This window comes from Eublepharis macularius, chromosome 17 (genome assembly GCF_028583425.1).
Source record: "Eublepharis macularius isolate TG4126 chromosome 17, MPM_Emac_v1.0, whole genome shotgun sequence".
Lineage (NCBI taxonomy): Eukaryota > Metazoa > Chordata > Lepidosauria > Squamata > Eublepharidae > Eublepharis > Eublepharis macularius.
The window spans coordinates 19,145,651-19,173,113 of record NC_072806.1 but is presented as its reverse complement, the minus strand read 5'-3'; the positions used below and the strand labels follow the sequence as shown (position 1 = coordinate 19,173,113).

Sequence of the window (27,463 nt, the reverse complement as noted above, 5' to 3'; positions counted from 1 at the left end):
CCAGACAGACACCACTTTGGGAAGACGTTGGGAAGTGCCCCGGCCTGGCATCAGGGGTGGGGTAGGGGCTGACGTGAATCCTCAGAGGCTCTGAGCCCAGTGCGGTCCTAGCGCCCAGAACGAGCGATGCTGCCCAGGAGGGGACCTCGTTGGCTCACTCCGTAGAGCAGTCGCTGCAGCAGAGTCTCAGAGCGGAGGAGTCTGTCCTGTTCCCAAGAGGAGGGCGGCGGAACAAGGGAATGAGAGGCCAAGCTTACAACAAGCCACTTGGGGAGAGGGACACCTCCCCGCCACCACTCTCTCCCCATCCCCTCTCCTTCACTCAAGGAAAGCTCTCTGGGGGCTCTGATCTTGAACTAGATACTCATCTGACACAGGCTGGCGGCCAAGGAGTTTGGCCTTGTTTCAGTCCTGCTTCTTGCAGACATGGCATTTCACCATGGGTAAGCCACTCTTTCTTTGCCCCATCAAGTCAGTTCCTTTAATCCCACACCACGGGAGAGAAAGAGGAATTTTCCTCCCCATAGTCTGCCTCGTCGGGAAGCCAAATGGTTAATGAGGATGTTTGGTGTTTGGGTGTTCATGATGCTATGATTCTATGCCTCTCCCCTCCAATAAAAGAGCCTGCCCTTACTTAAAGAGGACTGGAACCTTGGGGGAGATTTGGAACAGCACTTGGATGGCATGCTTTCTGGCATGGATAAAGGAATGGGTTGCTCTGGCCATAGCACACCCAGTGCTGATTCCAGATAATCTGGGCCTTTGCCTGGGCTCAACAACGGGCTCCTTTGGCTGACTCCTATGGACCTTTGGAAATCCAGACTAGTGCCCCCCCCCCCAATTAAGGGAGCAGGCACGTTTGATCGGGGCTTAGAGCAAGCCGGGATCCTGCAACTAGTCTTGTGGTGGTGGAAAGTTGGGGGTTGGACTAGATGACCCCTGGAGGTCCCTCCCAACCCTATGAGTCTATGAGTCTGAGTCACAGCCACCTTGTGATGACCCTAGAGAGTTTTCAAGGCAAGAGATTAATAGTTGGTTTGCCATTGCCTGCCTCTGCGTAGTGATCCTGGAGTATCTTGGGGGTCTCCAAGAACTAGCCAGGGCCAACGTTGCTTAGCTTCTGAGATCTGACGAGATCAGGGCCGATTCCAGACGACTAATCTGAAGGTGCTGCATGCCGCCATGTTCCGGATCGCGACAGGGAAAATGCGAAATATCGCGTTTTCTCACGCGAGTTTGGCGCAACATCGCACCAAACTCGCGTGAGAAAACGCGATATTTCGCGTTTTCCCCGTCACGAACCGGAACATGGCGGCATGCAGTGCCTTCAGATTAGTCGTCTGGAATCGGCCCAGGCTAGCTTTGGCCATCTGGGTCAAAGCACCAGTCTTGCAAAGTAGGCTTAAAAATTGACATTCTCCTCTAACCCTCTCCTCCTAATCTAGTGGCTGAACTTGCTGTGATGTCATAGAACATTCACTGGCATTTTAACTGCTCAGGCAAGAAGTGTCTGTCATGGGACCCACCCAAATGAGACACTGGGAGATCCATGATCACATTTATCTAGCATTTTCTTTTTGAGAACAGCAGCCCTGCAGGACACCCATGTGAACTGGGGCTGCACAAGAGGGAGGGAAGGTTTAACTCTACCAACCTACATGCTTTTGCCAACTGAACCCACCAGCTGGTGTGGTGTAGTGGTTAGAGCATCACACTAGGATCTGGGAGACCAAGGTTCAAATCCTCACTCCATCATCAAAGCTTACTGGGTAACCTTGGGCCAGTCTCTATCGGATTAACATACCCCCTGAGGTTGTTGTGAGAACAGAATGGAGGAAGAGAGAATGGTATTGTAAGCTGAATAAACCTTTTCTGTGTTGTTATGAACCTTCACAGGAAAACAGAAGGACAAAGATGATATCCAAGTTTTTTGTCTTTCCAAGGCCAACAGCAGCCACGAGGGAAGCTGTATCAATTGATGAAACTTTGGGGGTTAACCCTCCCCCCCATCTGAATTGGGGTCTATTTCTATTTTCTAAAAATGTTACGTGATCCAATCATGGATTTCCCAGAGTCTCAGGTAGAATTCTGACACTGGTCCACCTTTGTGAGGAAAGTGAAAGATCAGGTTGGAGAGGAGAGGAGGAGAGGAGAGCCTCACACAGAATCTGAGTATAAGAAGAGCAGAGTGTTGGTTTTTGCTTGCAAGGGAAGCTAAGGAAAGGGATTGCTGGCTGGACAAGGAATGAATAGGAAGGGAAACAGGTGATGTGGACCGAGGGTAAAAGGGAGCACAGAAGCTGAGAACAATGCTTGTGGGCTAAAAAGCGTTTGACAGGGCCTTTTCAGTGGTGGCACTGAGTCTCTGCAATGATTTCCCCTGTGAAACATAAATAATTCCCTCCCTTGCAGCTTTTTCTTTTTAGGAAGGTGCTAAGCATTTCCCTTTGACAAACTTAGGCCTGACTTATCAGCTTTTTTTAGAGCTGCAGTCTCTTAGACCATTAAGCGGCTTTATTTCCTTTTGTTGAAATTGTTATTATGGGTTGGAATGTGTATCACAAATGTGACTGACTGACTGACTGACTGACTGACTGACTGACTGACTGACTGACTGATTGATTGTATGCTTCCTGTGGGGGACTGTGACCCAAACGGTGGGATAAAAACATTTTGATAAATAAATGGAGAAATAAAAAGCAGGAAATTATGAAAGTGCAAGGCAAAGTTGGATGGAAAGCAGGGGGCAGATAAGACCTGGAGATTGTGGAAATTATATTAAAGAAGGGGAAAGAAAGACAGTAAAACCTGGGCCTAGCAAAAGATGGAGGAAAGGAAGAAACGAGCATGGGAGATTCCAGGCCAAGAGACCAGAGGAACAAACAGGCAGGGGTTGTCATATGGGCTGAATCTCCCCTCTGGGCTTAAATTAACCAATCAGATATGGGGCTGCTGGTCTGGAGCACTTCAGCAGCTGGGATTCTCCTTTGCAGAGACAGACAAGAGCAAATACTCTTGGGGTATTTACTAGGTTGGTCGATTTGCTTCCTGGTTCCAATTTTGACATCCAGCAAATTTTGGCTCTTCTTCCTCCCCCTTTTTAAAATAGAAAGTTGCTTGTAAAAGAGCAAACCGAAATAAAATCCCGCCATCCTTTTTAGGGATTTGAGAATCCCTTTCTCCCAAGGAATGGAGGCAATGCCCATAACCTATCCTGCACAAACCTAAGCAAACGAATTTCAGTGGTGGATCATTTATTTAGGTTGCGCAATAGTTCCCCTGCCATTGATAAAGCTCCAGTTCATTTGTACATGGCTGCGAAGATTCCTGCTCTTCGGGCCGAGATGTTAGTGGAGGGGAAAGAGAAAAAAAACTAGAAAAACTCAAGCCAGTGCTAACCTTCCTCCAGAAGGATCTCCGTTGCAAACTGCAGCACTCTCCTGCGCCCCCTCACACCCCAGCTGAGGATTCTTTAAGATAACACTGACCGCCTCTCCTGCTCATGCCTGTCATTGGGGAGTTGATAATAGTGTTATGGGAGGGGGGAACACCATCCCAATTTGCATTTCCAACTCCAACGCCTCTGCCACCCTCCCCCTTCAGCAAGCACCGAGAAAACTCCTGCCGCCTCCCAGTCCCGATCTGTCCCCGTCCCGGCCCCATCCGACGTACTTGCGGTTCCGCTCCTTCACCACCATGCGGGTCATGCTCTGGATGCACTGCGCCCGGTAGTTTTCATAATGCGTTTCCCGCGTCACATCCTTTAGGTCTTGCATGTGGGTCCTCACCAGCATGGTGCGCAGCTTGATGAAGTCGCAGTGGTCAGGGTTCTCCACTGGCCAGAGGAGACAGAGATAACAATAACAACAACAACAAAAATAGCATTTGATTTATATACTGCCCTTCAGGACAACATAATGCCACACTCAGAGTGGTTTCCAACTTGTGTTATTATTATTCCCATAACAACAATCACCCTGTGAAGTGGGTGAGGCTGAGAGAGCTCTGAGAGAGCTGTGACTGACTCAAGGTCACCCAGCTGGCTTCAAGCAGAGGAGTGGGGAATCAAACCTGGCTCTCCAGATTAGAGTCCTGCTGCTCTTAACCACTACACCAAACTGGCTCAGAAGGGTCCTCGGGGAGAGGGGCTCCACAAAGACACACCTGCGCTGCCCCATGCGGCAGATCCCAGGCTCAGCCTCTGGCTGCTAAAGGGTCTGCAGTCTCAGCATGAGACGGTGAAGACCTGCCGCCAGTCAGAGCCAAGACTCAGCTTAGACAAATCAAGAGAATCTGACTTCATACAAGGCGGATTCTTACTCAGAAGGACAACTCTGCAGTAGAATATATATACAGACTGTCCCCCTCTCACCCTCTGGTTAAAGGACTGCAGATAGCAGGGGATGGGAGAGGCCCTTCTCCACCGTCAAGCTGCTGCCGGTTAAAGGAGACTATACTGAGCAAGATGGACCAATGGCCCAACTTACTACAAGGCAGCTTCCTGCACTGGGCTTACAGGAAAAAACCACCAGAGGCACAAATGACTGCTTTCCCCTGCCTCTTCTCTCCAAAATTGAAAGTCAGTCCCCCAGCTTCAACTATAGCCTGCTGAGAGGGCCATTCTTAAGTTGCATTAATTTACAAATAAGCCAAGACTGCTCATCTGTAACCAACTCTTGCAAATGCAGGCCTGATCCTGCTAGGGGATGTCTGTGCAGGTTTTTGCATGCATGTTCTAAGCCAGATCAGAAGGTATATGGGCAAACAGCCCTGAATGCAGGATTCTGCTCTCCCATCCAACAGGCAGAGCTGCGTTGTGATGGCTCTTATCTTTTAAAAAAACTGGCTGGTTTTTCAGAACGGGGATAGATTCAGGGTGGAAACAGACATTACTAATTACTTGCGGACTCTCAAGTGAAAGATTTTATGTGTAGTCCTCAACTCATGTGCAGGCTGCCTCTTGCTCAGCGTACGTGCATTCCGCTTTCAAGGGAGCTCCCTTGGTGTGATCACTTGCATCTGCAAGTGAGTCTGGAAGGCTGAGTGCCAATTCTGTTCTGTTTCCACTGTGAGAACAAGTACCGTAGGCTCTTTTGACTTGCCAATTTGCATGTATTTAAGGTGTGAGAAGATCTGCATTTCAATGAACGGATATGGGAGGTGTGGGAAACTGGGAATATGGCAGTTTTAAACAGAGAATTCCCTTGTCAAAGAATAACTACAGAGGTAGCAATGAAAGGCATAGCCAGAGCTATTTCTTTACATAAACGTAATGCAACAGTTTGCATCAATTTCAAGTCACGTTGTTGTCAGAAGGGGAAAATGGAAAATACTGGTGCCTCACAATAAATGGGATACTTTTAGCAGTGGAGGAGGAACTGATATTGAATGCGTGAACACACACGGAGCAAACGGAAGTGTGACTGTGTGAGCAAGTGCATGGGCTACTGGGAGGGGGAACACATGAAATGAGGTTCATTTGAGCATCTCTAAGTACTTCGCAACATGTATTTCCACTCTCAGTTGATCTGTGAGATGGACATTTGTGGACATTGCCCGCACTGTCTGTGAATGCACCGCTGGAATGAGGCTGGTAAACTACGATACAATCCTTCCTACATCATGCACTCTTTTCTTTTTGATCATACTGTTATAGGATTTTTAGATCTTTTTCTATAAAATCTTGTTGTGAGCACACATTCAAGTTGACATCACATAAAGCATGCAGACACGTAAGATAACCTTGCTCTAGGGCCGTAATTCTTCCTCTGAGATAGTCTGCTTGTCAGATAGGTCTCGGGTAGGCGAGAAAGGTCACTGAGCAAAGTATAAACATTTTCTTTGTTTTGGTTATTATAATTAAGACTTTAACATTGAATGCATTCCTTCCCAAATGTATATCAGATATATGGCTCCAGCTTCTCAAACGATTGTATAATTCATTTGTCGCTCAAGCTTATCAGCTTAATGAAGTCTGGGAAATGTGTCAAGTTGTGTCATTCTGCGTCATTCTGACAGGGGCTGTTTCCACATGGCTTACCTTGTTCTGGAAAACAGCAAAATCTTGTGCAAAATCGCGAGAGAAGATGCTGTTATCATGTCTTCTCGTGCGATTTCATTCAATAACAGCGTCTTCGGACGTGATTTTGCTGTTTTCCGGAACAAGGTAAGCCATGTGGAAACGGCCAGGGTGTTTATACTAACCTTTTGAGTAAACCAATAATAATTATTCTGTAAACGACTAGCACTAAAAGTATATAAGCCTGCAATGTAACTGGTCCTTACACATTCCTACCTGAAATTGGTGATATGTGTCATGGGCTTATTCTATAAACAATAAACCCATATTTCTTTACATATCACTGCTTTCGGTGTCTTGATTCTGTGTGAGGTTATTGGCTGAAGGGGGGTTGTTTGAATTAAAATGCAGGGCACTCTAAATAAATCCCCCTTCTCATACCAGGTTGGATCCAGTGAAAAACAAAATGAAAGGAGTGGATGGAACTGATCTTTCCCCACCTTCCTGTCCACAAGCAGCCTACGATTTGCATGAGTGCTGGTGTGCCATAGTGATTAGAGGGTCGGACTAGGACCTGGGGCGACTCTCACTCAGCCATCGAAATCTACCAGGTGACCTTGTGCCTGTCACAATTTCCCAGGCTAACCTACCTTTACAAGGTTGTTGCTGGAAGGATTAAGTGTCAAGAACTGCTCTGGGCCCCGATCAGGCAGAAAAGTGGGAGCTGCTGTAGCACAGTGGTTAAGTGGTTCGGCTGCAAATCAGCACTCTACTGGTTCGAATCCCACTACTGCCATGAGCTCAGTAGGTGGCCTTGAGTGAGCCACTCCAGCTCCCCAGCTGCATTGTGGGGATAATAATAACACTAACTTGTTCACCGCTCTGGGTGAGGCACTAATCGGTCTAGAAGAGCGGTATATAAGTGCAGTTATTACTATTATTACAATTTTTAAAAATAATCATAAGCTTAAGAAAATCCTTTTAGAAGGTCCCGAGGATCTTGTGAACAAAATGCAATTCACACCATTGGCCCCCAACGCATGGGCATGGCCCACATTTCTTCTGTAAGGCACCCACACCCAAGCCACAGGAATGAGCTCTCAGTTACCTTCCACGATGCCCCACGGGTACAGCCTTCCACGGACCCGTCTGCCTTTGGCCTCCACCACTGTGTTACTGCCAATCACAGCAAAAGGGATGCACTCCTGGAAGAGAATGGCGCTGTCAAAGGCATGCCTGCATAGTGGCAGCAGTTACTTTACACGTCTTTTATTTACAGTTACTTCTTTTAGAAAACGTATGTGCCACCTGTTCCAAGACCCGGTGCTCAAAGTGGCTCATGCAGTAAAAGCAATACAATAGTAACTTCATACACCAACATAAACATTGTCAACATCAAAGCCAGCCAAAAAACAAGGCAAGAATCCACTAGGGGCATAAAAACACCATTTAACAGCATAAAATAATATCCATTAAAAAGCCGACATGAAAAGCAGACCATAAAAACGATGGAACCCTTCAGGGGGAGGGCATGCCAAAGGTGAGGTGCCACCACTGAAAAGGCCCTGTTCCTGCTTACCATCCACCTCACCTCTGCAGGCAGAGAAACCAAGAGATGGGCTTGGGACGAGGCCGAAGAATATGGGAAGACGTGGTCCTTCAAGTAACCTGGCCCCAAGCTGTTTAGGGCCCATAAAGGTAAGAACTTTGCATTGTGCCCAGAAACAAACATGTAAGCCAGTGCAATGCAGACTTTTGCTTGCTGTGCACATAGTCCAAAGCACTGTGCGGAACACTGGAAGTAAAACCATCTTGGAAAGCACTTGTTCAGGAGGGTGGTCCATCGTCACTTCTAGAGGCAATCAGCAATGCTTGACTAATGCTTCTTCCATGAGCATTGTTGGCCCATGACTACCAAGCTTGTCCACATGCTCTGGATCAGGACTTGGGACCATCAGTTGGGAGCTGCAATGTTGCCAGTCTGCACTGTACAGCTGGCCATGAAAAAGAACCTTACTGGGCCACTTAGCAGATGAAGTTTGTTTTCAAAGTGTCTTAGAGACTCACTGAGTATCTGCCCACTCTCGCAAGCTCTTGACTTCTATCGCTAAAGTATGTACCAGCGCCCTATCCTCACAGACGGGGGGAAAGCTGCCCCAGAACATCCTGCTACATAGGGAAGTGAGGAGTTGCGTATGCATGAAGCAGAATTGAACACCAAGTACAGTAATGGGGAGGGAGCTCAGGGTCAGCAAGAGTGGCAGGATGAGGGAGAATCAGATAGGAAAGTTACAGGAGTCTGCTTTGTCTCATGGTGACACCTCCCTCCAGTTACTTCCACACTCAGTGCTTAGTCTGGAATTGCCATTATTTGCTTGCTCATTTTTTAACAGAGAATCCAGACATCACCACTGGCAAATCTTTGTCTTCCACTGTTTTCCTGTTTGTCCTCCTGTTTTTTTTCCAGACCAGATTTGTGGCCATTTTTAACAACTGAATAACAACACCAGGGTGTCCAGGCTCACCCCCCCTTTCCTTCTCCTTACCTTAAGGGCCTGATCCTGCATCTTAAAATCGTCATCTTCATCTGAATCACAGTCAGGGAACTGGTAGATCCGGATTCCGAATTGCTCGATCTCATCACGGATCTGGAGGGAGAAAAAAGGATACCTGTAATGACAAAGCACAGCCCCACATTTGCTATAGACGGAGAGCCAAACGGCACATGATGACGAACGGTTCACACCAAAAGCAGCAGCCACATATCTCATTTGCCTCGTCGTGATAGTACAATGTTCTGTCTCCCCCCCACACACACGCACACGATCCCTCAGAATCACTGGCTGCTTAAGACAGGAAAAGATAAATTGCCATTTAACAAAGCTCTATCAGCTACTATGAAAATGAAGGGTGGAACTGGGTGTGCAACGGCTATTTTCAGCAACAGTAACAGTAAAAGCCCAAAGAGGCTTTTCCCGCATACCGCTGATGAGGCTGAAGAGATTCTGTGCTGCTACTTCTGGCTTTAAGTTCATCATTTTGTCTTATCATGCTGGCTTTATAGTATCCATACAGTACAACATTTATTATAAACTCCAGGGCATTTTTTTCAGCAGGAACACGGTGGAATGGAGTTCCGGAACCTCTTGAAAATGGTCACATGGCTGGTGGCCCCGCCCCCTGATCTCCAGACAGAGGGGAGTTGAGATTGCCCTCCGCGCCGCTCAGCACAAATGGGAAGCACAAATATTTTTAAAGGGAATGACTGGAGAGAAAAGCGATACCGAGGCACAGCAGAACACTCCTTCGCTGGTAACAGCCTTAGGAGCAGAGAGGGGCATTTTGCAAATCAGACCAGCACAAAACCTTTTCATGTCATAACAAGGCATGGGGGACAGAGAAGCAGCCCTACTCTGTTTCCTCTGACTCAGCTCGGGGTAGCTGGGAGAGGGCAAGCAGGTTTATTCTCATGGCTTCCCTTTACCTTGTTTTTCATCCGTTCCACCTCACAGGGAGTCAGAGTGTCAGCTTTGGCCAGGACCGGAACGATGTTCACGCGCTGATGGAGAGCTTTCATGAATTCGACATCCAGGGGCCGCAGCCTACCAAGAGATGCGGTGAAGTGATGCCTATAAATCACAAAGCTGCTCTCTCCCAGCCCACACAGAAAGCCTTAAAGTTTGGGTGCTCAAGGCAGCCTCCTTCTGCTGTTTGAATCAAGAAGCGTGAAGACTGTGGGGGGCAGACAAGAACTTGGAGCTTGGCAATCATTTTTCAGTTTCATTGGGATTGTATTGTAGCAAGTTATCTAAGCATGTTCAACCAGGCACATGGGAGGACCTAACTATATGTTACATGGCCCTTGTGTTCTGCCCAAATCCACCACAAGGATTTCTGATTTGACACACCTTGCAAGTTCCATGCTCAGACTCAGTTTCCAAGCAGGTGGGGAAACCCAGTTTGGGCTGGAGCCACAATGCACAGGGAGAGCTCAAGCCATTTCCCTCCTGCTGCTTTCCTGACCTGAAATGGCCCCGTTTGCCCTGTTGGAGAAACTGCATATGCTGATGGCTACACTAAGAGCCAAGCTACAAGTGACAAAAGGCACAGATTGGACACTTGTCAGCTTCCCTCAAGTTTTGATGGGGAATGTAGGCATCCTGGTCTTGCAGCTTGGCTCTCTGACTACTGTCCAATGGACTTTTCAACTGTCACTTGTCCAACATTCCGCCAAGCTGCCTACATTTCCCATCAAAACTTGAGGGAAGCTGACAAGTGTCCAACCTGTGTCAGGCGTCACTTGTAGTTTGGCTCTAAGTTTCCCCAACAAAGCAACGAGTAGCTCTCTGGGGCCATTACAGGTTGGTTTCGTGGTGGGCAATGAAGGCTGATGCCCTCCTGTCTCAATTCGAAGTGATCTCAACCTGAGCTGGGCTGCTGCCTGCGTACAAGGTGAGTTTCAAGCACAGAACACACAAGGCACCTCTGACTGAAAATCCTCATGGAGGAACTGGAGACCAAACGAGGATAACGTAAGGTATTTTTAGGGAGTCAAGCAACACAGATGTTGGGAATTCCCAACACGTAATTTAGCTGCAAAAAGTAGCCTCAGGGGTGAGGGAGGCATGGGTATTGGTGCTGTGGTACTGAAGAGGGAGGAGTTAAGGTATCTTAACTTGAAGCTCAATTGCAAATAATGCCTTTCAATTGGAGAAAGAGCCTTGGGTGGGGAGTAAAAATCCTTGCTCCTCAATGCCACAGGCCCAAATCACCACCACCACCCTGCAACCACATTTTAAACACAAGGAACTCCATCAGCCGACCCCCATTGTTCCCTGTTGCTGGACACTGTAAACTTGACTTGTTTATTCTGTTGCTCATGACATCCTTCCCCCATCATCTCCCCAGCTCAAGAGTTCTGTCTCCCAGCCTGACTTGACAAGTCCACACCCCAGACTTAAACTGGAGAAACCACCACACCTTCTTCTTAGGGATCCCTGGGAATTGTAAGGAAACTGAGGGAGGGATCTCTAGCAGAGAATTCTCTTCTGCAAACTACATTCCCCAGGATTCTCTGGGAGGAGCCAAGGCAGTTCCAGTGGTATAAAAATGATACAGGGATGTAGTGCAGCTAGGAGCCCTAAAAACTAGCAATTCCTTAGGATGCCTTTCCACAGGCGGGGTTTGCTTTGCCCACTCATGTAGCCCACAGCTTTTGAAATCAATGTTTTGAGGCCCTGCTCCAAAAGCAATGGCAAGCTTGGCCAAGCATCGGTCCCCTCCTTTCCCCGTACCCATGTCCAAAGGGCGAAATGAAGTAGAGGCAGCAGTGGACGCGATTGTCCTGGATGTTCTTCCGGTTCAGGCCACTTTCATCCCGGAAGTACTGTTCAAACTGCTGATCTATGTAGTCGGCCACAGGTTTCCAGCTGGGGAGGAAACAGGATGGGTGGGGTGAGGCTGTGTTGAAGATCCACATGAAGACGTTCTGGGGAGCAAACTAAGGGCGGGCGTCAGGCAGTGGCAAGGTCAGGCACCCACCGAGGCCGATGTTCTGGTCGAGGGCTACCCCCTCCCACTGGAGAACCTGGATTTCTCATCTGGGAGCTATGCCTGGAGGCACTGGAAGAAGCATGGAGCAAGAGAACTGGGCCCCGCTGCCTTCCCCAGATCCTCCTCCAGCAATTGACCCAGAGGCCCCTCCAACAACACCGTGACGCTTTTGTGTTTCTTTTCAACCCACTAGCACTAATGGGGCTGACAGGAGTGCGAGAAAAATATAATTTTCCTTCCCACAATGTAGCCACACTTAGATGGAGAAGGGAGCTGAGATAGGTGTGGGAAGGTGGCCACGACTGGAGCAGTAAGATCAAAGCCAAACTGGGCTGAGGAAGGAGAATGTGAAAGAATGGAGCTGTGGTAGAAGGGCCCAAAAAAACCTGCAACAAGCCCTAAGCCACACTGTGAATTTTTGCCGGCTGTGCGCCCGTTAAAGGTGCACCTGGGGAACCGGGGAGGAAAGTCTTGCTTAGGACTCCTATGGAAGGTCTGCCAGTGCAACCCAAACTTGCATCTCAAAGACCTGGGTTCAAGTCCTGCCTGGGCCACAGACTCCATAGACAGCCTCGAGCAAGTCACTGGCTCTGTCCATCACCTGGGAAAGAGAATCGGGCAGGGCTTTGAAGCTGCTGTCCAAGAAGTGTGTGCTATCCAAGCGTGGCCTGAAGTAATGCCAATGGTGGGAGATGGGGTTGAGAACAAATGGAGGACCCCTCTGAGAATTTCTGCATTAAGTTCATAACCCAGAATGGCCAGCTGATATTTCTGCAGTGTTTGCTCTCTGGAGATTTGATGCAGGGCAGCAGATTAGCTCCCCGGGAGGAACTCCACTTGGCCTCCACTTATGCTTGACTACAAAGATACCATATGTCTACAGTGCCCTCTCACCTGAAGGAAACCACACCCCAATAGTGCTGCCCCTGGAACATCTTGCTACTAGAGGAAGAGAGCACATACTATCAAAATGGACAAGGTGTAGACGCTCCAGCACCGTCGTAAGAGGGTCACAAGAAGCTTTGCTGGGCTGGACTCACGTCTCCTCTCACGAGGATTTACCTGCCCACCAGCCAGCTGGCTTTTGTTTCTAGCAGCTTATTTTTATCCCAACTTTGGCTTCCATCCAGAGGTCAAATTGGCTTAACTGGCAAGGCCTAATGGGATTCCCTGCCTTCAAACTGCCAGGGCTAATTCCTCTCCTCTCTCCGAGGGGGAGACGCACCACTCTGTGTTGTTGACGGCGTCCCCAAAGCCCGGTGTGTCTACAATGGTAAGGCGGAGCTTCACTCCTTTCTCCTCAATGTCCACCACATGCTTCGTGATTTCCACCGTCTGCAGGATCCGTTCTAGCCACAAGGAGAGAAGAATGGAAATGGGATTTGTAAGGAAGCAGCGGGCTAAGAGGCAAGGTGCAGCGGCTACACAACATCCCTGCATGCATCACAAAAGGCCAAAAATCCAGGATTGTCTCTGCTGGAACAAAGGAAGTGTCAGTGCAAAGGACTGCCTAATCCCAGCATCCTGTTTCTGACAGTGGATGCTTCTGCCTTTGCCCATTTTTGATCCAAGCATCTGAGAACAAAAGGTATACTTGCCACTGAACATGGAGGCTCGCAGCCAAATCTTCTCAAACACCAATGTGGCAAACACTAGCTTGTCAGAAAGAATAGAGGAATCCTTTGGTTCCTCCCAGCACCATATTCAGAGAGATACTACTTCTGTACATGTAGATGCAGAGGAGTTAGCCGTGTTAGTCTGTAGTAGCAAAATCAACAACAGTCCAGTAGCACCTTTAAGACTAACCAACTTTAACCCATGCATCTGATGAAGAGAGCTGTGATTCTCGAAAGCTTATGCTACAATAAAGTTGGTTAGTCTTAAAGGTGCCACTGGACTCTTTTTGATTCTGTACATGTAGGCTTCAACTAGCTATCATAGCTAAGAGTAATTAAAAGGAGTATTTAATCTCTTTTTCCTAAGGACATCAGAGTTACCTTGCTCTTTCAGACCAAGGTGTGGCTGTGTAGTAGACCAGTATCCTGTTTTCAGCAGAGGCCAGCCTGATATCTCCAGGTAGCCCACAAGCAGGGCATGAATTCAGTAGTTCTCCCCTGGCGTTTACCCTCTAGCAATCAGTTTACTTCTCCTATATATGGAGGCTCTCTTTAACTATCACAGCTAACAGCTTCTGAAAGACTCGTCCTCTGCGATTTTGTCTAATCCTTTTTCAATCTAATTTTGTCTAATCTCTCTCTCTTTCCACTCTCCCCAATTGGAATTGCGCGTCATGACCAATCTATATCCATTAAGAAACAAATCTCAAAAATGCACTTTCGGATGGGGAAAAAAAGGAATCGGAGGAGGTTCCCGGCATCCCCCACTAAGATATTCTCTGAGGCTCTCCCCAAAGGCTGGGCCAGGGCACAGCAATCTTGCATGGGTCTCCTGCATCACCCATTTTTGAAGTGTGTGTGAGGTGGGGTACCCCTCCTCCTCTTCCGGCTTTCTCCTGTAAAAGGACAGAAGGAAAGAATGGTTCACAAAAGCAGCCCTACCTTCTGCATTCAGAAGTTTGCGGTCCTTGTAGAGGTCAGTGAGAAAGAGGCTGTTCACCAGCGTAGATTTCCCCAGCCCAGCCTCTCCTGTGAGAAAAACAGCAGTGAACAGAATTCAATAGACAGAAAGAAAGCAGGGTGGTGGCAGGCATACATTGTTCAGTCGGCACTTTTATCCAGGGAACCAAATGTTAAAACTGGCACTGCGTACCGTAAGGAAAGAGACTTAAAACTAGCTGTTGAAAACTAGCCCTCAAGTTTCTACTCCTTTACCATCTCCCGTTTAGGATATAGACCGAAACGGAAAAGAGCGCTAAGGAATGTAAAAGTCTGAAAACAATCAAGACAGAAGCACTCTGTTGACTTAAATCACTGCTGGACAGTAAGATGGGACCCAGTGACCTTAGAAAGGAGAAAGTGGGGCTCTCAAGGAACTGAAAGCTCTCAAGGAAAGAGACTGAGGCTCTCAAGGAAAGAGACATACTAGATGGCACAGCTGGCACCAAAGTGGCAGACTGTAACCTGGGAATGATCCATCATTTTAGATCCAGGTAGAACATGGGCTGTGTAGGTGGCCAGTGGATTCCCACCATCTCCCGCGTACAATACAGAGTTTTGTGGCTGTAAAGAAAGACCACTTGACCATGGCATCAGTTTTCATGAGTTAGTGCCTGCTAGGACAGATGGATGGAGTATTTATCCTTGTGGACACTTCCTTTATTTCTTTGATTTATTTAAAATATTTGTATACACCGCCTCTCCAAATTCATTTGAGGCAGCCTCCAGTAAAACACACGAGACAGGGTGATCAACCTGGACATTAAAAAGTATAAAGCGTCCTTGTCATAAATATAATTGCACTTTGCATCTGACAACAGCCTTTTCTTGCTTTTGCCACCTCCTCAGAAACTGGTTTTCAGAGATATACTACCTTTGAACATGGAAGTTCCATTTGGTTAATGCAGCTAACCAGATATTCCATGAAATCTTCCCCAGAATACAACACAGAAGGTGCAACTTGCAACACTCAAGGGCATCAAAAAGAAAGGGGAACTCTCTCTCTCTCTCTCTCTCTCTCTCACACACACACACACACACACATCCCACCCCTACCCCCAATACCTGCAACCATGAGTGTGAAATCAAAGCCTTTTTTCACAGACTTCCGGTGAACTTGATTGGGAAGTGTCGCAAACCCTACATATTCTTTGTCATCCTGAAGAAGAGCAGAAAGAAGGAGACAAGGAGGAAGGGAAAGAAGAAATGCTCCTATTAGAAAACCCACAAAATTTAGGGAGAGGAATATATTTGTGGGGGAGGCTCCCAATAAGTTAATTATACGTAGAGAGGAGAGAGTGAGGATTCTGATGCAAACCTTTTTGATTACGCAGTTACTTTCTGCAATTAACTTTCACTTTGTATTAATTAGCATGGCTCTTTATCATCACATTCAACACATTCAGTGTATATTGTCTGTTAATACATCTTAGCCTCTTTCTTTTTTTTTTTTAAATTTATTGTCATCTTTTCTTAATTGTTTCATTTCCGTCCAAAATCAGAGAAAACATTTCTTTCTGTAACCTTTTTAAGGCTGCCTTTCTCCACAAAAACGTGGACTCCAAAGCGTTTTGCAAAGCATATAATGTATACCGTTAAGCAGGGCTTTTTTTCAGCTGGAACGGGGTGGAAGGGAGTTATGGAACCTCTTGAAAATGGTCACTTGGCTGGTGGCCCCGCCCCCTGATCTCCAGACAGAGGGGAGTTTAGATTGCCCTCCATGCAATCTAAACTCCCCTCTGTCTGAAGATCAGAGGGCGGGGCCACCAGCCATGTGACCATTTTCACCGAAGGTGATTAAACTCCCCCTTTTTTTTAGCTGATCCAAAGTGACGTCATAGGCCCTGGGAGCATGTGTGTACTTTGTGCGCGCACATGTGGTACCAGGGGCACCACCTCCCACCAAGAGTTGCCCCCTGTGCTGGCAACCCACTGAGGTCCACCACCTCTTTTCCCAGAAAAAAAGCCCTGCCGTTAAGATCACCTCACAAAAACGAAAAACAGAGAACCATAATAACCCTGGCTAAAAACAACTTACCCGCCAAATCTCTCACACAAGGGCAGCCTAAACAACAGCTCTGCTGAACTTCGACACAGAGCCAGAAAGAAGAGGATGCTTTTCTGGAGTCTCATTTCAAAGCTGTTTCAAAAAGTACCTCCTTGCAAATTGCACAGAATTGATGAATCCATTCTTACCTCCAGAGCTACCCTGTTCCTAAGCACTGGGGCAGCCATCAAAAAAGCTCTGTTGTTGTCTTCCTTATGGGAAGGGACAGAGAGGAGCAACTGGCCCCGTCAGAGGGACTGGCACATAGGGAGGGATGGTCCTTTTTTTACTATTTGAAAAAAAAGATGAGAGATTGTCCTTCACATTTGTGGGTCCTGGGCCATGAAGGGCTTGAAAGAGACCCAGTGTGGTATGGCCAGACTAAGATCTCGAAGACGCCAGTTCAAATCCCCACTCTGCCATGGAAGCTTGCTGGGTGATCTTGGCCCATTCACTCTCGCTCATCCTAACTTACCTCACAAGGTTGTTGTGGGGATAAAACCGAGAGGAGAAAAATGGAAGCCATTTTGGATTCCCACCAGAGAGAAATGAAGTAAACAAATACTTACATCATCATCTTACATTGGCTGTCAATATTTTTCTAGGCTCTGTTTAATATATGTAATATATCTGAGGTCATGTGTCTTCGTTTAAAGTCCTGAACTATCTTTAGTTTCTAGGTTGTCTCTCATGGCAGCTCTGCTTAAAGTCTGTAGCAGTAATTGAGCCTCAAGGTTACGGTGGCGTGGCTCAGCTAAATCTAGGAAGGGAGCCAATCTACATTCCAGAAGGCACTGGCAGAAGGCATTTTTAACAATAAAACCCAATCTGCCACTCCCTCAGCAAAGCTGGGTCTAAAAGTTCCCCCAAGCTTTTTGCATATTTTGCCAACGACAGCATTGCTTCAGCTAAAGTTAGCAATTCATCTCCCTCCAAGCCAGTACGTTTTCCAACCAGCACCACCATTTCATGTGGATTCAGCTTGTTAGCTACCAGGCAACAACACCCAGGCAAAACCCAGGGCAGAGATGGCTGCTTCTGGAAGCCTAGATAATGAAAGTCAGAACTGGATGTCATCAGTGTACTGATGACACCCAACCCAAAAGCTACAGACAATCTCATTTAATGCTTTGCCGTAGTTATTAAACCAGATCGGTGAGAAGGCTCAACCCTTGGGCACAAGACGTTGGTTTGGAAGCCTCCAAACTTTCGTGTCTAATGGGACAGAAATGGCCAAAACGAAGGGAGCGCCACTCCTCTCATCTTTATTTCCTTCTCCAAGCAGTTTAGCAGAACAACATGGTCTACTATGACAAAGGCAAATATCAGTCTCAACAGAATCAGCAGAGAGGCACAGCCTCCATCCAGAGCAACTAAGGGCCAAACTACATGATCAGCCTGGCATATGTTAGGTCGCAGGTATGTGACAAAACTCACAGTCAGGCATAAATTGGGGGAACTCGCCTTAAAACGTGCTTGTTCACAGCACTGTAAAGGGGGAGAAGGAGATTCTGGTTTTCCTCCACCCCACTTTCTCCAACAGAAAGGGCAGCAGGGTGGCTTTTCTCATTTTTGTTCTCTGGGTCCACATGCCACCTGCTCCCCTGGAGTTAGTGAGGTGGGAGGAAAACTCTCCCAGCACTCCCTCGCAGCACTGAGCGAATAAGCACTTTTTACTAAGATTTCCCCCAATGTATGTCTGATTGCAAGTTCGGTCTCACACCTGTGACCCAACACACGACAGGCATTTTCTGTAGCTACACTCTGTTTTCTCTGGTCCAAAGCTCGCCCTGATGTCAGACTGAAATGGGTCAAAGGCAGAGACGTCCTCCAGAAAACTTGGGATTGTTCTGCTATCTTCTGCTCAAAACTTTCCTTCTAAAATCATAAATTGAAAGAAGTTGTACAAGCCATGTTGATCAATGGAAAATCCAACAAGACTGAAAACCATCTAATATCTTTTATTTGGACCAACGAAATTGACACAAAACTTTGTGTAAGCTTTTCAGCTCACCAGAAGTCTTCGTCAGGCCAGATGTTATAACATTTTAGAAGATAGAAGAGTGTAAAGCAGATTTTTCAGGCAAGGTCTCATCTTACATGTATCCTCTGTGAGAGGCAAGCAAGCAAATAGCTTAACTCTATTGCTGGGGTGTTGAGTTGTGAGTCTATCATTCTTCAGATCTTCTTTTAATAAAGAAGGCTTTCTCGTTACAGCTCTAACAACAGCCTTCTTCAAAACTTACTTACATTAGGAACTTATTTTATTATTTTGCCAGGGGGAACTCCTAACTTTCTCCCAACAAGGATTTTACAAGACAGGCGGGGCCAAGGACCACGTGACAAGGGTTGTCCACAACTCCAAGCACTCTGCCAACATCTGCCAGGAAGGTCAATCTATATCTAACAATCTGAGCACTCCCAATATCCCTGCTGAAAATTTGCAGCCAAACTGGTGTCTGCATCATGATGGAATCTTATTTTATCTGCAAAGAATCTTGCAAAACCTCACTGTTTACAGCCAAACTACTATCCACAACTGACTCCATCGTGGGAAACTAACTAGGTGCTATCCTAAACAATTTAGATGGGTGAGATTCAGCCAACACAATGGTAGCAGAGGGGGGTGGGAATCTATCTTTGCCGCTACCAATACCACCTTGTGGTTTTTCGAATGACTTCTGTGTCATTCTATGTCTGATTCTGCATGGGTCTGCTGCCTGTGGGGCTTCCAACCCTCTTTATAATAATAACAACATTCGATTTATATACTGCCTTTCAGGACAACTTAATGCCCACTCAGAGCAGTTTACAAAGTATGTCATTATTATCCCCACCACAAAACACCCTGTGAGGTGGGTGGGGCTGAGAGAGCTCCAATAGAGCTGTGACTGACCCAAGGTCACCCAGCTGGCTTCAAGTGGAGGAGTGGGGAATCAAACCCGGTTCTCCAGATTAGAGTCCTGCCGCTCTTAACCACTACACCAAACGGGCTCCCCAGTTTGGTTTCCCCCAGCTCCTCAATAATACAAGACTCCATTTGAGAAACAAAAAGAAGCACCATATCCACATTCCAGAAAAAGTCACCAATGGGAAGCTTAACAGAGGGGACAGAAATGAGAGCCAGTAGAGGAATGCTTTACCTCGTCCGAATCATAGGGATCAAGCCTGCCCCAGGGGCTCCTGGGTCGGGAAGGGCTTGGCGGTGTTGGAGCAGCCATGTGTTGCTGTTGCAAGTCGAGGGGCTGCGGCCGATGGAAGGACCTCTGCTCTTTTTCAACCAAGGCGTCGTCAGGGATGGTCCTAGAGACCACGCTGGAGAACATCTTGGGCTCCGTAGGACCACCGCCTCCGTCCCTTTGGATGCCTTCCGATGGCACAAAGCGAAAGTACTCCTTGGAAGGGTAATCCTTGAGGAAGTGAACCAGCTCAGCCTCTTCCACGTTGTCCTTCTGGAAACGCTTTATCTGAGAAGGAAAAAGTAATAGCACAGAGTGGGGTGAAGAGAAGAAAGTGAGAAAAGAAATGGGAATAAAACCAGTGCAAGTGCGGGTATGTGTGTGGGTAACTGTCCTTTTCTGGACACGGGTTACACCAGACTTCCTGCCAGCTGCCTACCGATTTTGGTTCAGTCAAAGCTGTGACATCCTTTCTACAAGGGTTGCCAACCGACCTGCAAAAAGTCCTTCCCCTTTGAGGCTTAATGTCTAAAAGTGGATATCTGAAGCTTTTCATGGCATGGAAGTAAATAACATCCATAAAGGGATAGGGCTCCCCCCCCCCCGCCACCAGGGCAACCTTACTTTCTACACATTTTGAAGCCCTCAAAGTTGATTTGTATCACCGCATTCAGTTCTGCTGGAGGCAGAGGTGCAGTCGGGCTGTCACTGGCATGTGACCTTTTTTCTTAAACTTTTGCATGATAACTGTTGCAAACGCTCCGACCTGGGCTTTGCTGTACATTTATTGATTTATAAGCTATGAATATGATTCAATGGCAGTCTGAGACTCTCCATTTCTTGGATAAAAATACTTATTCAGAAATTTATATCTTGCTTGTCTCCTCAACGGGGATCCAAAATAGCTTACAACATCATCCGCCCTTTCTCCGTTTTATTCCCACAACCACGTTAGTTTAGGCTGAGAGAGTGACAAGGTCACCTAGCAAGCTTCCATGGCAGCATGGGGACTCGAACCTGTGTTTCCCAGGTCCTCGTCTAACTAACTGCTACACCACGCTGTCTTTGTGTTCAAGCCAAACCCCTAAGGCAATACCCCCAAGGATTATTTGGATGCCTGCAAAGTCTCAGGTTACAGAGGTAGGTTGGCTCACCCGCACACACACATCCCCGTACATGCACATACAAAGATCTTTTAAATATAATTTTTAAACAGAAACAGAAGAAAGGTGAAACAGACAAATCAATGACTAATGTCACCGTTCATAAAATAACAAAGCAAAGGCATTACACTGTAAGTTGTTAAAGAAATACCTTGTTTTCATTGCACAGGACTGGGGCCGAGCAAAGTAAAACTAAATTCAAAACTAGGCTGCTCTGACAGAAAAAAAAAGTTCCCTTGTTTCACTGCTGGCTAATTCCAAGGGTTGTTACAACATGCTATAATTTGGGGTTATTTTTTTTTTCTTCCTGTTAAGCACAACTCAGCATCTTGGTGGTCCTTTTAATAGATCACTGACCTTTATAATTTTGATCAGTGGTGTTGACGAAACACCAGCTTTGCCCAATTAAGAGAGCAATCCTAAGCAAATCTACTTAGAAACTTACTCAGGTCTATTAAATGGGTCTTACCCCCAGGCAAGTGTTTTTAGGATTGCACCGTCAATCACCTTCCCCAACTTCAACCACACCCAAACCAGCCTTCATTTGGTGCACAAATATCATAGACATTTGTCAAGTTGTTGGTGATGCTCAGTTGCATGTGCGGTTGAAGAACTTTTAGGAAAATCAAGGAGAGGGGAAGGAGTAAAACCCCAGGTGTGAGCACCCAGCTTTGAGCCCAAAGGAATATGGGTTGAGGGCCACAGGGGAAGGTCCACAGCAAAGCCCTGTCTTTGTGTGCCAAAGTTCTTACTGGTATTCTGGCAGGTTCTTCTGTCTGCCCCGAGAGGCAGGGATTGGCACCCTCTGTCTGGGCGCCGGCAAAGGGCACCTCTGCAGCACAGGGCTGGGTCTCTGTGGAGTCTTCTGGGGCTAGCCCTTCTGTCTCTGTTGCCTGAGACCAGAACACGGAGCAGGTCAGGGCATGTGATGGGAGGTGAGAGAAGGAATTGGGATGATGGAGCAGAAAGGCAGAAACCAAAAGACAGAAATCAGGCAAAAGCACTAGCAGAGATGGAAACATTCATGTGCAAATGATAGCCCTAAGACAAACAAGTACCAGGCCAAGAGAGTGCACCCACATATTTGCGTGACCACCTCTCCCTATAAGCTGAGCTCTTCTGAGCAAAGCCTTTTGAAGGTGCCACCCTGCAAAGAGGTAAGATTAATAGCTGCCTGTCTCGATCTGGTGGAATGGCCACCTTGATGAGGTCGGGAAGGCTTCTATCATTTCATAGAAGGAGAGCATTTTTATAAATAGAACGGCTTTTCTAGTTAACTGTGAATTTTAGGAAGCTTTCATGGCTGCCTTCACTGCATATATTATACTGTTTTGATTGTATTTTGCTCTGATTTTGTAACGCAGTTTTGTTGTGTTTCTTACACAGTACTATTGTTTTGAGTGTGTGGTTCCCCACCCCCCCTTTTGTTACACCGTGGCTTGTATTAGCATACCGTTCTTATTGCATTGCATTTAATTGTGTACTTTGCCTTGAGACTCAGAAAGAAAGGCGGGGATTATAAATGAAGTAGGTAAGTAAATAAGTAAGTGACGGGAAGTGGGCCGTGGCTCAAGGGAAGGGAGTCTGCTTTGCAAGCAGCTGGTCCTGGGTTCAATCCCTAGTAGCGTATCCAGCTAAAGGATATCAGCTAGCCAGTTTTCAGAAAGAACTCAATGCCAGTTGGAGCAGACAAAACTAAACCTAATGAATCAACGGTCTGATTCAGAATAAGGCAGTTGCATCTGTTTGTAAGGGCACAGGCCATGGACATTCCTACCAGTCTCTGTCTCGGCACTTGGCTGTGTCTGTAGAGTTCTGGGCTTCTCTGAACTTGGACTTATTCTGCCCCCTGTATCAGATTTTGGGCAGAGCAGGAGGGTGGTATTCCCTCTGCACATGCTCAGAGGCAGTTTTCCGACAAACCAAAATCTTCATTCAGCTTTGCTCAGCTGCTAAACCGGTGCATATAGTGGAGAGCAAAAAAAAAGATCCTGGAAAAGAAGGGAAGGGCCAATTGGGATTCTGGATGCACCTCCCTCACTGACTAGAGCTGCTCAGAACATGTCAGATCTCTGGGGCATCTGGCAGCAGTCCTGCATGGTCTCGGGCAGAGAACCACCTTATCTTGACTCAGGTCAAATCCACATTACTCATTCTAAGTCGCATGTTCCCCGCATTCCCCACGCAATCCTGAGTGCCGGTCACATTACCTCATTAAACAGACGCATTTCATTCGCATTTCTCCCGAATATGTGGTCACAGGTTTTCAACGGGAGTTTCACGGTGGCCGTGAACGGGCCAATGCGCAATTTACGTGGTTTTTTTAAAAAACCACCCCCCTTCCTGTCTCTCCGGCCATTCTGAGAGTTCCTATTGGCTGATTCAACTTGCAAGTGCTCCGTAGTCTGCAAAAGACTGTTTTTGACTTCATAGCATTGGATTTATTGATTATGCTGTTTCTGAATCAAATCTAGTAGTTTGAAAAATCATTTTGGGGTGAATCCACCCTCAGAACGGACTCGCGAAACTTCCTTTTTAACTGTTTTTTATTTTTTTTATTTTATATTACTGTAATATCGAAATTATGAAATATCGAAATAATGACACTCCAAGGAAGTGAAACTTCAGTAAAATTCAGGCACTGAACTGTCCTGCATAGGAAATGCCCACAAAAGCTTCCCAAATGCTTCCAAATTTCCAAAAAAGAAACGGGAGAGAGCCATCAGTGCTGTCAGTGGGGGAAAGAGAGGCAACATTATCTTCAATGATGTTTCTTTATAAGGAAAGATCGAAATAACGGAAAAGTGCGCTCAAAAAAATTTTAAAAAATGGGCGGGAAAAAAAGGTCCCGCCCAAAAAAGCGGTTTTCGAGCGGCTGTGTGACCGGAGGGACGCGCGAGAAAGACGGATTGGAAGCAGGAATGTGAACAAAGAGGAAAAAATCGCGGATTGGAGGCAAACGGAAGATATCCGATAAACATGCGGGTAATGGGTGAATGTGGATTCGACCTCAGTCTATCTGTTTATCTAACCCAGTTACCATTTTTGACAGGTCAGCAGCTCTCCAAAGTCTCAAGCAAAGAAGGATCCGTCCCAGCCCTTTCTACCCAAGATCCTTTCCTCTGGACACGAACCTGGGATCCTTCCCACGACGAAGACATGGTCTAGCACAGAACTACGGGAACTTTCTGGCAGTCTGCAGTTGGGTGCCGCTCTTGTTTTGATGCTGTTCTAAGGAAGAGTGGCAAGTCGGCATCTTCTGCTGTGAGGCTGGGCAGGGCTGGAATGGGGTCATGGAGACACCCCTCTCCCCCGGCGACCGCGCACCATCTGGAGCAAGGCTTTGCTCTTCCCTCCTGATCAATACGGCTCATTATGTTTGTGTAATTGGCGCATCCCCACATCCACGTGCTTTGCCACTTTGGGCACCTCCGACCTTGAAAAGGTCGCTGAGCAGTTGCAGCTTTAGACAGGTCAAACGTCCCATGGATACTGAAGTTGGTTTCTCTGTTGGGTACATGGCTTAGCTTGCCCTCTGCGGCAACATCAAGCTCCTTAAACTTAAACCTCCATATCCCTGCCCCTGATTTTGCCCTTCTCCTCCCATGCTTTTCTCTTTCGCCACTTCTGGCAAGCCCATTTACGGCCTACACCCAAATACCTTTGCCTCCACATTCAGAGACAATAAACCTCTGAAATCCAGCCTCACCTGATGGAGAAAAGCACCAGTCAGTTGAAAGGGGGACAAGTCTACCCATGTCTATTTTCAGTACCAGTTAAATGGAACGTCCAAGTTCAGAGGCAGTATATCTCAGGGGCAAGTAACAGAGAAGGCCGATGCTTCTGACTGTCCTCTGGGCATATGATTGGCCACCGGTAGAGATAAAGCACTGGGTTATGCAGCTCAAAACATATTTTGTGCAGATGAGTTCACCACCACTACGATTTTTCCCACCAGCTGCACCCTCTGCTTTGAACACCAGGGGCAGCAAGAAGGGACTGACCAAGAAAGGCAAGTTAGCAAGTAACAGAAATATGAATCACATCAGAGTAAGAAGACGTGCTCTCCCAAATCCAGGGCCTTGGACACTACTGTAATTTACCCCAAAGCTCTCTGATGCTGCAGTGTCATTGGGACCCACACACTGACAGCTATGACTCTCTGACGATATGTTACTGGAAACACGTACTTGTCTCAGTGACCCGACCTCATTCTCTGCATGTGCACATGCACACACGCGCACATGCACACACATTATTTGCTTGGCCACTACCTAGGAAACAGCTGACTACCCTAACTGTGCTCAGAACCAGGCCTTCTTGAAAGGAGCTCAAGGCCTCATGCACAGTTATCATTCCCCAATTTATCTCGACAATAGCCCTGCAAAGTAGGACATGCCAAGAGATAAGGGATTTGCCTAAAACCCCTGAGAAAACTTCATGACTGAGCAAGGATTTCAGTCCATGTCTTGGCCCTAAACTGACACTCTATCCAGTTTACTGCACCAGCAAGTTAGAAGGTAAAAGCATTAATAAAATGGGAAATAAGAGCAGTAAATCATGAGTCCCATTTCACAGATGGGAAACTGATGCCAAGAGAAAAATTGGTGTCGCCTCAAAATGAGACTCAAACTCATGTCCATCTCCTCTATACTCTGTCCTCACTAACAGTACAAACGTATGCAGAGTTGCTCTAAGTCCACTACAATCAATAGTTTAGAGGAACATTGCACAGGACTGATCTATAGGTCACTTAGGTTCCTAGTTAGTAGGCTGCGCCAAAGGCAATTCTGGGTGGGCAGCAAACCCACCCACCCCCAGTCTTGATAGAGGAAAACAGAAATCTCTGTCTGCTCCACAGGATCAGCACATGGGCGATTCCCAGACGTCTGGGGCAAATTATTTGGACACTGACCAAGCTGCAACTATCGCTCAAAGCAAAGAAAGGAAATGTGCTCCTACTTTTAGATAAAAGATTAAAGGAGGGACTTACACCTCTTTTTTTTTTTTAAAAAAAAGGATATTCAGAAATCACAAAGACTGACTTCACACAGGCCACTTAAAATGCTTTTCAGTCCCTCTCCCACTCTTGGTGTGTGTGCGTGCATGCACACACATACATGTCAATGTGGGAAACAAAGCAGCTTTACATGTGCTTTTGCACATGTGAGAAACAGGAAGACAGCTTTAAATGCACGTGCACGTGTGAAAAAAACAGAAAGGCAGCTTTAAATGCCCTGATGCAACTGGGAAAAACAGGCAGCTTTTAAATACATAGGCACAAGCAAAAACCAGAAACAAAACACAGCTTTAACTGTGCTTATGCCCATATGAAAATCAGAAAGACGGTCCTCAATACAGTCGTACCAGGTTTCTCAATTGGTTAACAGCTGTAAAAGAAGGTTGTTGCTCAATCTCGCTGCAACTTTATGAGTCCAGACTTTCAAAAGTGCACGTTTCTGAGAGGGACCTTAGAGGCTGACTCTGCTGTTGAAATCAACGTCAGTGGCCCTGCCTTGCTTTTCTCAGTTGCTTGGGGTGGTGCAGAAGGGGGGGGGGATAAATTAAGAAAACAAAATACAAAGAACGGCAACGTGAAATTTGGAGACTGTCCTACACGAATGTTGACACTTGCAGATAAATGCAGTTAATGTCTGAAAACTCCGAGACATATGTCAACAATTTTCAGTATCCAGTGATGAATGTTCAAAAAAGACGGAGAGGTATCTGATATCGGATATGAAATTTAACGGGGAATTGCATCTGTCAGCGATTGAAGAATTTTGGACATGTCTGCATCTGTCCCATGTCTACATCTGCCAATAGCTAGGATGCTTCTGAAGATAAAAAGATCATTCAAGACAACTTTGCAAGCATCAAGGCATAAGCACCGGCTGCAATGTCAAAATGCAATCCTCAGGGGATCAGCAATCACTCATGCCATGTATCATCAGGGGAGCTTCATCCCTTGCTATAGAGGAACAGTTAAACAGCATTTTAAAAAGCCAACAGAGAGGTACATTAATTTGCCAGAGATCTTTTAGGCCATCCGTCGGTTATGGCCAAAATGAGTCCCATGGCACCTCCAAGACGAACTATTTTATTCCACTATCACCTAGTGCAACTCATAGTCCAGTCTGGTCTGAAACCTGCCTAAGCGCACCTCTAAAGCCCACTGACTTCCATAGACTTAGAAGGGTATAACTCAGTTTAGGATTGCACGGCTGGAATAGGAGGGCTGGCAAGGGGTGTGCTGTGCCGTACACCAAATTTGCCATTCGTGGCCCAAAATATACTGGGCTTTTGCGGAATAAATCTGTCTCAGCTGTCATTCAACAGGCCTTTTTGTGCCGCACAACCTTTTGGAGAGCTTCCCCTACACACGGATGGATTGTGAACCAGCTCCCAAGAAGAGGCAAAAGAAGGAAGATCAAGGGGTACAGTCCAGCGGGCAGAGGGGAGAAAAGCACACCTGCCACAATAGCCTCATCTATGCAGCTGACAAAGAGATAGAAGCGCGACCTGTCCCCCTTTTAAACGGGTCACTCCAGTGGTTGCTGTTCCTCATGAGAGAAAACTAGAAGCAATCCCCTCTAGCCAGTTACCACTACCCAGCAACATCCCTTCTTTTGCAGTCACACTCCAGACAAGTTTGAGGATGGAGCTCTTGCTGTCACCTTCTATTTCAAGGTTTTAGAGGAAGTAGAGGTTTGACCCCCACCTGCAGAAAGACTCTTTGCCAGGCAGAAGCTGCCTGGTGATGCCAGCTCCTGCCCCAGAAACCATGCCTCCTCTACCCCCCACCCCAACCCCCCTCCCAGCTTTCATACAGTACCTTTTCCTCGTTCTCTGGCTCAGAGATGGATGAAGCCATTTTCCACTCTGAC

At 46.8% G+C, this 27,463-nt stretch overlaps 1 protein-coding gene across 2 annotated transcripts; it reads right to left on the bottom strand.

Annotated features, from left to right (window-relative positions):
* LOC129344570 (septin-4-like) lies at positions 1 to 27,463 on the bottom strand. Of its 2 annotated transcripts, XR_008598404.1 has the most exons (12): positions 27,412 to 27,463; positions 19,378 to 19,701; positions 15,253 to 15,346; positions 14,131 to 14,217; positions 12,798 to 12,921; positions 11,314 to 11,448; positions 9,504 to 9,621; positions 8,566 to 8,667; positions 7,128 to 7,224; positions 3,673 to 3,835; positions 3,400 to 3,506; positions 1 to 206 (listed from the first exon to the last, which is right to left on the bottom strand). XR_008598404.1 is itself a non-coding variant. In XM_055001330.1 (11 exons), the coding sequence occupies exons 1-11, from the start codon at positions 27,448 to 27,450 to the stop codon at positions 3,473 to 3,475; spliced, it is 1,317 nt and encodes a 438-aa protein (XP_054857305.1). In that variant the 5' UTR covers positions 27,451 to 27,463; the 3' UTR covers positions 3,286 to 3,472. The 2 variants fall into 2 exon arrangements, 1 of the variants encoding a protein (XP_054857305.1); XM_055001330.1 differs by lacking the exon at positions 1 to 206 and having other exon boundaries at positions 3,286 to 3,506.